This window comes from Gorilla gorilla, chromosome 23 (genome assembly GCF_029281585.2).
Source record: "Gorilla gorilla gorilla isolate KB3781 chromosome 23, NHGRI_mGorGor1-v2.1_pri, whole genome shotgun sequence".
NCBI lineage: Eukaryota > Metazoa > Chordata > Mammalia > Primates > Hominidae > Gorilla > Gorilla gorilla.
This window is the reverse complement of record NC_086018.1, coordinates 31,514,276-31,528,100: the sequence shown is the minus strand read 5'-3', so window position 1 is coordinate 31,528,100 and position 13,825 is coordinate 31,514,276. Positions and strand designations below refer to the sequence as shown.

The 13,825-nt window shown below is 44.9% G+C and overlaps 1 protein-coding gene across 7 annotated transcripts in view; it reads left to right on the top strand.

Moving 5' to 3' along the window:
• Nucleotides 1-13,825, top strand: part of LARGE1 (LARGE xylosyl- and glucuronyltransferase 1) — a 759,370-nt gene that overhangs the window by 419,012 nt on the left and 326,533 nt on the right. For 3 of the 7 annotated variants that reach the window (XM_055375362.2, XM_055375359.2, XM_063704845.1), the window contains one exon: nucleotides 9,294-9,440. The exons of the other annotated variants lie outside the window; for them this stretch is intronic. In XM_055375362.2, coding sequence (XP_055231337.1) covers nucleotides 9,294-9,440 — 147 coding nt within the window. The remainder of the gene's footprint in view (nucleotides 1-9,293; nucleotides 9,441-13,825) is intronic. 7 annotated transcript variants of the gene reach the window in all.

Genomic DNA, 13,825 nt, shown 5'->3' with positions numbered 1-13,825 from the left:
CATTACTGCTGCCCTAGGCAGCTACTAATCTACTCTCTGTCTCTGCAGAACTGCCCATTGTAAGCACTTCCTGTAAAAGTAATAATATACAACATATGGCCTTTTTCTGTTCGGTGTCTTTGACTTAGCATGACATTTTCAAGGTTTGTCCACATCATACCATGTATGGAGTTCCTTTTTATGCCACAATAATATTCCATGGTATGGCTAAACCACATTTTGTTTATCCATTCATCGGTTCGACTGACATTTAGGTAGGTTGTTCTCATGGTTTTTGTTTTGTTTTGTTTTGTTTTTTGGTTTTTTTGTTTTTGTTTTTGTTTTTTGAGACAGAGTCTTGCTCTGTCACCCAGGCTAGAGTGCAGTGATGCGATCTTGGCTCACTGCAACCTCCACCTCCCGGGTTCAAGCAATTTTCCTGCCTCAGCCTCCTGAGTAGCTGGGATTACAGGCACCCACGACCGCACCCAGCTAATTTTTGTATTTTTAGTAGAGACGTGGTTTCACCATATTGGCCAGGCTGGTCTCAAACTCCTGACCTCGTGATCCACCCGCCTCGGCCTCCCAAAGTGCTTAATTATTGTGAATAATGCTGCTATAACCACTCACATAAAAGTTTTTGCATGGATGTGTGTTTTCATTCTCCTGGTACATATGTACCTAGAACGGAATTGCTGGTCATATGGTAACTCTGTGTTTAGTATTTTAAGGAACTCCTCGGGTGCCTGTAATCCCAGCTACTCGGGAGGCTGAGGCAGGAAAATTGCTTGAACCCGGAAGGCGGAGGTTGCAGTGAGCCGAGATCGCACCACTGCACTCCAACCTGGGCAACAGAGCAAGACTCCATCTCAAACAAAAAAAAAAAAAAAGAGGAACTCCTAAACCATTTTCCAAGGCAGCTGGACCATTTCTTGGCCACCGTTCTTCACTGCATTTTTGAGTAAAGAAATCACGTCTTTGGTGTTGCGGATAACCTTTCCCACATCCCTTTTATTCTAGTTCAGCAACTCATCTGGTGGTTTTGGACCTCCTTGCACAAAACAGCCATGCTGTAGAGTTTCTGAAGCATACCTGATTCGAATCTCAATCTGAACTCACCACCTCAGTGACCTTGGGTTTTTCAGCTATTCTTTCTTTCTGTATCAGACGAATGGATGTGAGGATTCAATGAGATATGATGTGTAAAAGCCTGGTACGAGGCCTAGAGCATAGCAGGGACTCTTTCATTCACTCAGCACTTGTGCTTCAATTTCTGCTGTGCACTGTAAAAGCATGTGGCTTGGGAGGCTGAGGTGGGCAGATCACGAGGTCAAGAGATCGAGACCATCCTGGCCAACGTGGTGAAACCTTGTCTCTACTAAAAACACAAAAATTATCCAGGCGTGGTGGCAGGCGCCTGTAATCCCAGCTACTTGGGAGGCTGAGGCAGGAGAATGGCGTAGACCCTGGAGGCGGAGCTTGCAGTGAGCCGAGATCACACCACTGCACTCCAGCCTGGGTGGCAGAGCCAGACTCTGTCTCAAAAAAAAGCATGTGGCAGGATATGCAGGATACGCAGAGGTGGGTGGCACCTATACAACATTATATTTGGAGGCTGGAGAAAGGCAGTTCTCCATTCCTGCTTGCCTGTTGAACTTCACCTCTCCCTACATGCCTGCTCCGTGGCTCACTTTCTGCAGACACCCTGATGTCCCTTATTTTCAGAGCAAATAATTCTCCCTCCATCTCAGGCCCTTTACACCTGCTCTTCCTTCCTACTGGAACTTTCTTTCCTCTGTTTCCTAGGCGACCATCCCACCCTTGCTTGACTGATCTCTGCATGTTTTTCCAACCTCAGCTCACTGCCGCTGTCACTGCCTGGGGAGTGTGTCACCTGTCCAGATAGGTTCCTACAATTTTTTTTTTTTTTAAGATGGGGTTTCACTCTGCCATCCAGGCTGGAGTGCAGTGGTGCAATCTCGGCTCACTGCAGCCTCTGCCTCCTGAGTTCAAGGGATTCTCCTGCCTCAGCCTCCTGAGTAGCTGGAACTACAGGCACCTGCCAGCATGCCCGGCTAATTTTTTGTGTTTTTAATAGAGAGATGGGGTTTCACCACGTTGACCAGGCTAGTCTCAAACTCCTGACCTCAGGTGATCTGCCCGCCTCAGCCTCCCAAAGTGCTGGGATTACAAGCGTGAGCCATCATGCCCAGCCGGTTCCTCCTACTTTGTACCTCCACAAGCACCTGTGTTTCCCCTTCATAGCACATGGTTGTCATTTTACACTGAAGTGCATTTGCATGACTGTGTAGCTAATGTCCATGTCACCCACTAGACTATAAGCCATTGAAAATCACTTGCTTTGGGCTCGAAGGAGAGCATCACCCACATCATGCCTGGGTGAGTGGAGAGTCATAGTCCAGGCCGCCTGCCACCCCATCTGGATGCCAGGCCTGGCGTTCAATTCAAATAAGTGTTGATGGACAGCCAGGTGGTAAGCAGGTTGAGATTAAGAACGACTTGGATCATTTCCTAACAATTCCAAGAAAGAAACCCAGAGCACATTGAGATCAGAATCGAGGGCTGCCAGTGGGCAGTTTCAGGGAAACCAGCCCATCTCCCACTCTATATTCAAGTTAATTAATCCTCCCTCATCTCCATCCTCCTCTCCCCTGTGGCCACCGCCAGCTACTGATCATCGCAGGTGTAAGTGTCCAGATTCATGCCCCCTAGGGCCTGGCTCCTTTTGCAGCAAACACAGAGGCGATCTCCCATCCTCTCCCCAAGTCAGCGTCTTCTGTTTCCTGCTCCTGTTTTTGTGAGGAGCAGCCCCTTTCCCCAACCCCTCTGCCGCTCACTGCCTTTGAAGTATACATAATAAACTTTTACAGATGGTGACAAGAAAAGCTACATTAGCTTCGTCCCTTACTTGGAGAGTGGCTCTAATCCACTCTCCTTCTGAGTATGACTCTTTAATGTACCATTTCAATTCTTTCCCTCTCAAATACAGCCCTGGAGCTTCTTTGAAGTGTCACCCTCCACCCTCCGTCTTTGATTCCTCCTTAGGGTGTTCTAATCATGGAGGGTCCTAGGCTGTCCAGGAAGCCTTCCATGGGCGCCCGCACCTCCACCCAGTCTCTAAACCCTTTTCACTGGTCTCATAATGATAGTTGTCCCTCTCCCCTGAGCTAGCACCTATGCTGGGAGTGAATGATCTTCTATTTCTTCTGGGGCTAGCAATCCTTCCTGTAGTTTAGCTGTGAATTTCCATTAAGCCACTTGTTTGGATGGGCTTCTGTGAAAGCCACTGTTGAAGTAATGATGATAATGATCCATTCCATTTATTGATAATGCCACTCATTAGATTAATGGCTTCCTGTGTACTGCCTTATTTCATCTCCCAACAATCATGTAAGCAAAGGCACTTTCATCATCCCTATTTTATGGATGAGGACACAAAGACTTAGAGTGGTTAAGTAGTTTGCCTGAAGTCAAAGAGTCACCAAAGAGTGATTCTGCAGTTAGAGTCAGGCAGAGGGATGCTCCACTGTGCCCTTACCCACGTTGTAAACCAGGAAGCTATGAGACCAATTTTTCTTTAACAAATTCACTAGAATTTTTATATCCAAATTTTCTCCCGCGGGAGATTCCACACTTTAATGATGTTTTTCTTTTGCTTTAATTGTCAACATCATGGTCCTCAAAGAGTGTTTGTACCTATAATTGAACAGGTAAGATTAGGAGTTTTCGAAGATTGAGATAAAGTAAGTGCCTTGCTAATTCCTTTGCTGCCTGAAGATGTTCCAAAGCTTAAATTGAATGGTCTTTTGAGAAAATCATCTCCCACTTAGCACCTAACTGTTGGCAAAGCAGCGTGCTAATCATGGGGGATTCAAAGGTGAATTAGACTCACTTCCTACTTTGAGAGGCTTTTATGTGTAAAAGAAAAAAGAAACATAGAAGCAGACTTACATATTATCTTATAGATATACATGATACATATATTTCAATGTATACATGGTATCTTTATGATATAAAATTACATATTTTAGTCCAGGCGTGGTGACTCACGCCTGTAATCCCAGCACTTTGGGAGGCTGAGGCAGGCGGATCACCTGAGGTCAGGAGTTCGAGACCAGCCTGACCAACGTGGTGAAACCCCGTCTCTACTAAAAATACAAAATGTAGCCAAACATGGTGTCCCGCGCCTGTAATCCCAGCTACTCAGGAGATTGAGGCAGGAGAGTCGCTTGAACCTGGGAGGCGGAGGTTGCAGTGAGCCGAGATCGCACCATTGCACTCTAGCCTGGGTGGACAGAGCGAGACTTCATCTCAAAAAAGAAAAAATTTACATGTTTTATCTTTACATATCTAATACCTATTACAACACATAATTGCATAAGATGCTGTAGGAACTGACAGAGGAGCTTAGGACTCCTCATGCCTGTAAGTCAATAAAATCTCTACCATATTGAGTTAAATAATGAAGGAATGGATTGCTTCATTTAACTGAAAAAACAGAGATAGGACAGGTGTCACGGGACCCTGTCTCACTTCTCCAAGGTTCTCTCATCCGTGTCCTCGGGCTGGCTCCCCTTTTGGTAGTGGATGATTTCCATCTGCCCCTGGGGCTGCAGGCTTCCACTTTTCATTTCTCAGAGAGGAAGAGTCCTGTGCTGCACCATGATCGTGCCATCTCAGGTCACATGCCCATTCCTTAACCAATCGTTATAACTAAATAAGTGGATAATTGCCATCTGCCTTAGTTAGACAGGGCCCATATTTTGAACAGGGATGAGGTCAGTCCCATCTAAACCGAACGGCTGCCACAAAATGAGAGAAGAGAGTAGGAAATAGGAGGAAGCTGTAAGCACTAGCCGACTATAGGCACCTTCCTTTGGCAAATCCTGTTCAGGGCAGAAAGCCCTGGGCTTGGGTTCCACTCTGACCCTAGAGTCCACCCTGCTACTAAGCACAGCCTCAAGGTGTGGAAGGTAGCGGGTAAACTGCAGTATCAAAGAGGCTGCTCCAGATGTCTGTCATCCCAAAAATTATATACACAATTGCCTTTAAAGCCACAAGAGTCTCTGTTTTATACTGTTTTATTTCAATTTTTTTTTAATTTTTTGTTTATTTATGTATTTATTTTTTTGAGACGGAATCTCCCTCTGTTCCCCAGGCTGGAGTGCAGTGGCGCGATCTCGGCTCACTGCAACCTCCGCCTCCTGGATTCATACCATTCTCCTGCCTCAGCTTCCCAAGTAGCTGGGACTACAGGTCCCCCGCCACCACTCCCGGCTAATTTTTTGTATTTTTAGTAGAGATGGGGTTTCACCCTGTTAGCCAGGATGGTCTCGATCTCCTGACCTCGTGATCCGCCCGCCTCGGCCTCCCAAAGTGCTGGGATTACAGGTGTGAGCCACCGCGCCTGGCCTGTTTTATTTTTTATAAAGAACACGCCCTACTGTCCTCTGTTAGTACTTATCTTATTTACATGATTTGGAAGTGCATGGGAATGTTGGCTTGTTCTGAAAATTAAATCAGCTCTGAAAGGGAAAGATATGCCAACCCTTAGGTGTTTAGAAGAGTATGTTGTAGGATCTGAGTGCAGTTCCAAGACACTCGGCTGCTGCAGTGGTGATTTTAACAATAGCAGCATCGTTAATATATGTATCCAGCCTCCTTGATGACTGTTCTGGAGGAGAAAATGTTCTAATCACAGCTTGCTTTTTCCTACCAAGTCATTCTAAAAAGTTGTAGAGATTATTTTAAGAGAACAGCCCTGCCTGAAGGACTGTTACTGTTATTTGAGGCTGAAGGAAATCTTGCAATTTGCAAAAAAAGTTAAATCTGAACCCTCCCCTCCACCGTGGGGGCCAGGGACAAGGCACAATTCCATTTCCACCCCCCAGCTTTCTTATTGGAAAAATAAACACCCCTGCCAGACACAGTGGCTCACACCTGTAATCCCAGCATTTTGGGAGGCCGAGGTGGATGGATCACTTGAGGCCAGGAACTCGAGACCAGCCTAACCAACATGCCGAAACCCCGTCTCTACTAAAAATACAAAAAAATTAGCTGAGCATGGTGTTACACGTCTGTAATCACAGCTACTCGGGAGGCTGAGGCACGAGAATCGCTTGAACGTAGGAGGCGGAGGTTGCAGTGAGCCGAGATGATACCACTGCATTCCAGCCTAAGCGACAGAGCAAGACTGTCTCAAAAATAAACAAACAAACAAATAAATAAATGAAAAGTAAGCACTCTGTAACTCTTGCTTTGTACAGTGTAGATGAACTGAGATCAGGTACGCAAAGGCTCTTCTAAACCACTAAGATGCCAGTAATATATGATTGTTATCATTAGCATTAGTTGCTTATATGAACTACAGATATTTAGCAGTGTTAGGAAAAAGTTAGAAGTAATTAATAATATATTGATGCCTTCTTCTAGAAGAAGAGTTACTGTCCTTTATTGAACATATACTGGACACTTTGTATGTTTTGTCACATCGAAAAATTGACAAGAATGCAGCCCTAAGCTTCTGGCAGTGATCTTATGTGAATGATCTCTACTGAAGCACAAGACTCTTTTTACACACTGTGCAGAATAATTATGATAGCTGATATTTACATAGCCCTTACTCTGGGCCAGTCACCAGAAGGCAGGCATTGTTATTTTTGTCCCTAGTTTGTAGTGATGAAACTGAGACATGGAGTGGTCATTTCATTTGCCTAAGAAAATAGCAGGCTGGGTTTGTTGGCTCACACCTGTAATCCCAGCACTTTGGGAGGCCAAGGTGGGTGGATCACTTGAGGTGAGGAGTTAGAGACCAGCCTTGCCAACTTAGTGAAACCCTATCTGTACTAAAAATACAAAAATGAGCCAGGCATAGTGGCATGCACTTGTAGTCCCAGCTGTTTGGGAGGCTGAGGCAGGAGGATCACTTGAACCAGGGAGTCAGAGGTTGCAGTGAGCCAAGATTGCACCACTGTACTCCACACCCTGGGTGACAGAGTGAGACTCCGTCTCCAAGAAAAAAAAAAAAAAGAAAAGAAAATAGCATAAGTAGTTTCCGACTTCCCTGAGTCTGGAATTTGTGTCCCTACATATACTGCCTTTCCAAGTATCAGATTTCTTCAGAAAGAGCCTATTTTTATGAACAAGATCCCAAACAAAAATAAACAGAAAGCAAAAATAAAATGAAAAAGATAAACCAAACAATGTTGAATTTATTATTTACTTCCTGATAGGCAAGAGAACAGATGCCCATGTAAAAATTTACTGAGTGCATCGCAAAGAGAAAAGTTAGGAGTTTTTAAGTGCAGAAGTGGGATAAAAGAGGTGGAATGAGAGATAGAGTCTGAAAACTGTTTTCTGGGCAGGACAGAATGAGTTCATAGATTTGTACAAAGTTGTTGAAAACGATAACGTAGTTCATTGGCCGGAAAAGAAGAGTGTTTCTTTAGTCCTGTCGTAGTCCATTCAGGCTACTAACAACATAGCGTAAACGGAATGGGTCATAAACAGAAATTTATTTCTCACAGTTCTGGAGGCTGGGAAGTTCAAGTTGCTGGCAGACTCAGGTCAGTGTCTTGGTGATTGCCCTTTTCCTGGTTCATGGATTACCCTTCTTGCTGTGTCCTTACTTGGTAGAAGAGGCAGGGTAGCTCTCTGGTGCCTCTTTTATAAGGGCATTAATCTCACTAATGAGGACTTCACCCTCATGACATTATCACTCATCATGATGGTTAAGATTGAGTGTCAACTTGATTGGATTGAAGAATGGAAAGTGTTGTTCCTGGGTGTGTCTATGAGGGTGTTGCCAAAGGAGATTAACATTTGAGTCAGTGGACTGGGAAAGACAGACCCACCCTCAATCTGGGTGGGGACAATCTAATCAGCTGCCAGCACGGCCGGAATAAAAGCAGGCAGAAGAACGTGGAAAGACTAGACTAGTTTAGTCTTCTGGCCTCCATCTTTCTCCCATGCTGGATGCTTCCTGCCCTCCAACATTGGACTCCAAGTTCTTCAGCTTTGGGACTCGGACTGGCTTCCTTGCACCTCAGCTTATAGATGGCCTATTGTGGGACCTCAACTTGTGATTGTGTGAGTCAATACTCCTTAATAACTCCCCTTTATAGAAGCATCTATCCTATTAGTTCTGTCCCTCTAGAGAATCCTGACTAATACACTCACAGAGGTCCCACCTCCTAATACCACCACACTGAGGACTAGATTTCAACATAGGAGTTTGGAGGAACACAGACCCTCAGACCACAGCAGATCCAGTTAGAGTCTGCCGTGATCATGACCCCTTTGTGGCTTCAGCTGTTTCAAAGCAGTCACATTGAAATACAAACTTTAGGGTTTTTTTATTCTGTTTTGTTTTGTTTTGTTTTGTTTTGTTTTTGAGACAGAGTCTCACTCTCACTCAGGCTGGAGTGCAGTGGTGTGATCTCGGCTCACTGCAACCTCCGCCTCCCAGGTTCAAGCAATTCGCCTGCCTCAGCCTCCCGCGTAGCTGGGATTACAGGCGCATGCCACCACGCCCAGCTAATTTTTGTATTTTTAGTAGAGACAGGGTTTCACCATGTCGGTCAGGCTGGTCTTGAACTCCTGACCTTGTGATCCGCTCGCCTGGGCCTCCCAAAGTGCTGGGATTACAGGTGTGAGCCACCACGCCCAGCCAAACTTTAGTTTTGCTCTGTCCTGGGCAAGTGCTACAGGGGATGGAAAACTTGTTTTTACACTATATAGCATGCACTGCATAAGGCGACCAAGGCAGTCAAAGGCTTGGGAGAGCGTAAATAAGCAAGATAATTCAGATAGCGGTCAGTGCTATGAAAGATGTAAGACTGCAACACGATGGAGACTCAAAGGAAAGTTCAAAGGATGAGAAGCTTCCACCAAGAGAAGATGCTGTGGAAATGTTCTAAGCAGAGGGAAGGCAGATACAAAGGAGAGAGCCTGTGATGTTTGATGGAGAGAAAGGAGGCTTCTGTGTGTGTGTGTGTGTGTGGGTGGGTGGGTGGGTGGGGAAGAGAGTGTTAGGCAGTGGAATCATGTTCACGTGGGCCTTGCTGATGAATTGCAGGGAGAGAATAGAGGGAACGAGGAAATCAGCCACAGTTCCAGACTGGGATAGCATTACTGAGTGGAGTGTGGCTCTCCCCTTGAGCCCTAGGGTGCAGTTATCTGCATAGAGGCAGCACCAAGAGAGGACAGAGACTTGAGGAGAGTTGCCTGCCCTCTCCCAGATTTGCCCTGTGATCCCAGAGAGCCGATTATCTTTCTTCACTGTGATTTTGCAGAACCTGCAGGCAGTTTGGAAACAGCACTGGCAGAGGAGAAAACGAGACTCAGATTTCTCATCCTAGCTGTGACAGAGATGCCAAGTAACCTAGTGGCTTTGTGCAAGTCCTTGAATCTCACAGAACCTCATGTTTCTCATCTGCAAAGTGAGTGTAAGATTAGTTAAGCTGCCTACCTGCTAGGGTAGTTGTGAATATCAGTTGGGAAAATTGGTGGGAAAAGAGTTTGGAACCATTTAAAATATACAGATTTGTGAGGAATCAATGCTATGGATCTAACCAATTAAAATAGAATATGGTGGCATGATAGCTAATCTTTTAATGGAATCATTGTCATTTTCTTCTACCATTTTGAGCACTAACTGTTAGACACCGTACTGAGCACTTCCACATACATTAATCTTTGTTGTATTTTAGTAGCAGCTCGGTCACTTTATTCATTTACGTAAGCTGTCAAGTAGCATTTAACCAAGGGAAACGTCCTCAGTTAATCTTCACAACAGCACACACAAGCCATCTCCATTTTATGGGTAGGGAAACTGAAGCACATCAGTTCAATTCATTGCCCAGGACCCAATAACCTATAAGTGGAAAAATTCCAGATCCACAACCAGGGCTTTTTGGCTTCAGAGCTCATCAAAGACCATATGCAAAGCTTTCTCTCAGCACAGCTTTATACAGCTGTTGAGCATCAATGCTGTCTATAAATTAGTGCTCAAACTTGGCATCTGTGCTGAAGAGCTTAAAAAGTTAATTTCTCGTATTTGTCCTTGGACCTGTGTTAGCCAGAGAGTGGGCATTGCCTTGCACAAAGTAGCACCTTTTAAATGAGAGCCTTCACTAGAGATTGAGCAACTGCTGCGTTACTTTGCAAATAGAAAGTGTCTTGTGACTGCCACCCAGTCGGAAGATGGAGAGCCCTTTTCAGCACCTGGGTTTGGAGGGTCTCTTAATTATGTCAGGAGTCTGGGCACACTGATATTTATTAGCTCTGTGCTATGCAGATGTGGACCACAGAGGCTGGGTACCTGGAGTCATTGTTTAAAGTAAAGGATCTTGAGTGCAGCTGTGTGGCTATGAATCCCAGCCCCAAGACATCCCAACTAGGTCACCTTGGAAAAGTGGTTCAATCCCTCTGTCTGCAGTTTCCTCATCTGCAAAATGGGTATGATCATACTGCCTGCTTCATAGGGTTGCTGCTGTAGTGGGGGTGGGTGTTGATTTGGAACTATCCACATAAATAAAGCATATTGCCCAGTACTTGGACCAGCACTCAGACTTGGCTATCATCACCATTAGGTTGAACCATTTTGTCACCTCCACAAATGTCAGATGTAGACACATTAAAAAACTCCATGCTCAGGCCGGGCGCGGTGGCTCACACCTGTAATCCCAGCACTTTGGGAGGCCGAGGTGGGAGGATCACCTGAGGTCAGGAGTTCAAGACCAGCCCGGCCAACATGGTGAAACCACGTCTCTACTAAAAATACAAAAATTAGCTGGGCATAGTGGCGCGTGCCTGTAATCTCAGCTACTAGGGAGGCTGAGGCAGGAGAATCACTTGAACCCGGGAGGTGGAGGTTGCAGCGAGCCGAGATCGCACCACTGCACTCCAGCCTGGGCGATAGAGCAAGACTATGTCTCAAAAAAAAAAAAAAAAAAAAAAAAGGCCACCATGCTTGTAGAGCTATCCATTTGGATAGAGATGGTTTTAGCAGGAAGGAATTTGAAAGAGGACCCTCGAGTTATGTGCCAGAGCACTGCTACTCTTCTCACTTACACGGGCATTAAACACAATTTTGAGTTTAATGGGATACTCTGATAATTTCTCTTTTGTCCTGAAAATGGATTGTTAGAGAGGAAGCATCACAGCAGAGTATGTTGCCTTTCAAAACAGGGTGCGCATTGCCCACCCCCCGCCCGCATTTCCCTCCTCCCTCCCTGTGGAGATTCGGCTTTTATCAGATACTGTTCAAAGCCCCCAGGACAAGGACAGGACGTCCTTTCCTATGAAAGTAATTTAAAACATGTTTTGTTTTGTTTTGTTTTCAGTTAGCACACAACCATACTATGAGGTAAAATTTAAAATGTGCACAATTGATTAAAAATTGAGACTTCAAAGAAATCACTCGCTCATTGGCAGGCTAATTTGGGCTGTATATTCGTTCTCAAGGGCTCTTGGGAATTGTGTAAGTGAAAGAATTTGCAAAGCTCCGGGAGCTTGCAGCCTGTGCCTTCAGACACACCAGCACGGAGTCCCCACTCTGCTTCCTGTTTGCTGTGCAACTGGAGTTTGTTACTTAGAGGCTTAGTTTCCTCTGCTGAAAATCAAGATGGCACTTTCCATTTCAAAGGGTTTGGGGGGACAAAGGAGATTCACAGATGTAAAGGGACAGTGCGGTGCCCAGGAGGTGGTTTGCACCCGGTGTAGTCCCCCCACTCCTTTGCCTTCACTTGAAAGACGCAAAAGTGTCACTGGCAATGTTGTGCACAGAGCAGACGTTAGAGAATCAAGATGGGCCTGCTTCCTGCCATGGACTTTGGACCCTGCAGCCCCAGCTCCTTGCTCTTTGTGCCTCTCAGCTATAGGGGCTTCATCTGGGAGCTTGGAGTGTCACCATGCCTCCCTTGCATCTCCCTCAGTGATGCATTGGCTCATCTGTCACCTGCCAGTTGCTGACAAGGCCCCATCAGTCTTGCTGTTACCTATTTATCTACCTGCTTTTTCTTCTTTCTGTCATCACTCATTTAGTAATTCAACACTATTCTGGCACCCACTCTGTTCAGAACACTGCCACTGATACTTTTGTATCTTTCTGTTTTGAAATATTCCATGAAACTCTTCTTACCATTTGTGGAGCCATACGGCCACATCAAGGGGTCAGCCTTTCATCTCAGCAAAAATTTTGCATTTCAGCTGCCTCGGGAATGGTTTTCGTTCCCCCCGACCTTGTCTTTATTTCATAGTTAATTTAGCCACATCTTGAATTCCTCGTCTTTTCTGTTTGAGTTTGACAGTTTTATTTTGTTTCAGCTATGCAGCACTAGCCTTCAAGACTGATAAATTCATATTATTCCAAAGCTTTTAGCACCTACCCAATGCTGGGCACAAAAATGGAGCTGTAAGATCGACTTATGATTGAGTTCCAATTTCAGATTAAGTGGTTTATTGTCTAGGCAGAGCTCCTTGTGATTTCTCCTTTATAGGCAAAGAGCTGAGGCTCAGGAGAAATCCAGGCAACCAACATTTTAATTAAAAGGAAGTTTTGAGAAGATTCTTTCATCTTCAGAATTTTCTCTCACCTTGAAGTGAGCGTCGAGCATTGTCTTTTAAATTATTGAATCTGGGCTGGATGGGATAGCTCAGTTGGGAAAATGCATTCATCCTTTTTAACTACTTTTATCAGAGGTTCTGTCTGACCCTCCATGCATGTGGGTATAATGACCCCAACCTCTTTCTAGCTGTATGCAGTTATATGTAAAACCGCTTCCTGCTCTTTCCTACGTAAAAATTCTTGCATTGCATTTTTACATTATTACATGTAGTGGGTGGCCAGCTATCAGGAAACAGCATTTTAGTGCCCTCGAGCTTTAGAATGTTCCTAAATTTGGAGGTAGACACAGAACAACAATACTATTAACAATTCCATATACTGTGTACCAACACTGTCATATTAAGAGATGTATATCCTCTCAACTGCCCTGAAAGCAGCTTTGTGTTGTCCTAATTTTACAAGAGAAGATCCTTGTAAACAAAGATGTGTCTGGCTGAGGTGGTCTCACAGCAATTGAAGGGGATGTTTGGGTCTCAGGCTCAGGTTTGTCTGGCTGGACTGCTGAAATTCTTGCCACTTTCTCTCAGAGAACATGTAGGCAACAATAAAGAGAAAAACAGGAGTAAGAGAGAAGAGTACCCAGGAAACTGGCGACAATGGTAGGAAGAGGTGAACAACAGAGAAAACTCAAGAAGTGGAGCAGCTCTGCAGCTCAGGGTCACGGGCAAAGAGCTACTAAAGTGTCAGTCCTATGGGTTTTGCAGACAAAGCATCTCCACCATATTTGAATGTGGAGAGTGTCAGAGATGATGTAAAGAGTCAGTAACTACCTCTAACTCGGGGCAATGCCTTCAAATGTGAACCTTCTCTTTAGTGAGCCGGGAAGCTGTATGGGATTCCCAGGTACTGTGGCATCCACTATCAGATTGATCTGACTCTAGTTGGAGACTAAAATCAGAAGCGTTGCAGCAGCGTACTGGATAATGAATGGAGTGATGTAGTTAGAAAACAGTTGGCCTACAAATAATTCTATTTAGAGTAGTAATAGTAGTTATAGAAACAACACATATTTACTGAGCCGTTTTCATGTTCTTGGCACTGGGCTAAACACTTTCCATGCACTATTTCATTTAAATTTCACTATTTCATTAAAATAACATCTCAGTCCTTTGTGAGAGATGAATGAGGTGGAAAGAAAATAAGAACAAAATGACAGGGATTCCTCTTTATTCTCTGGTAGGGAGGCGGGGCAAGGTT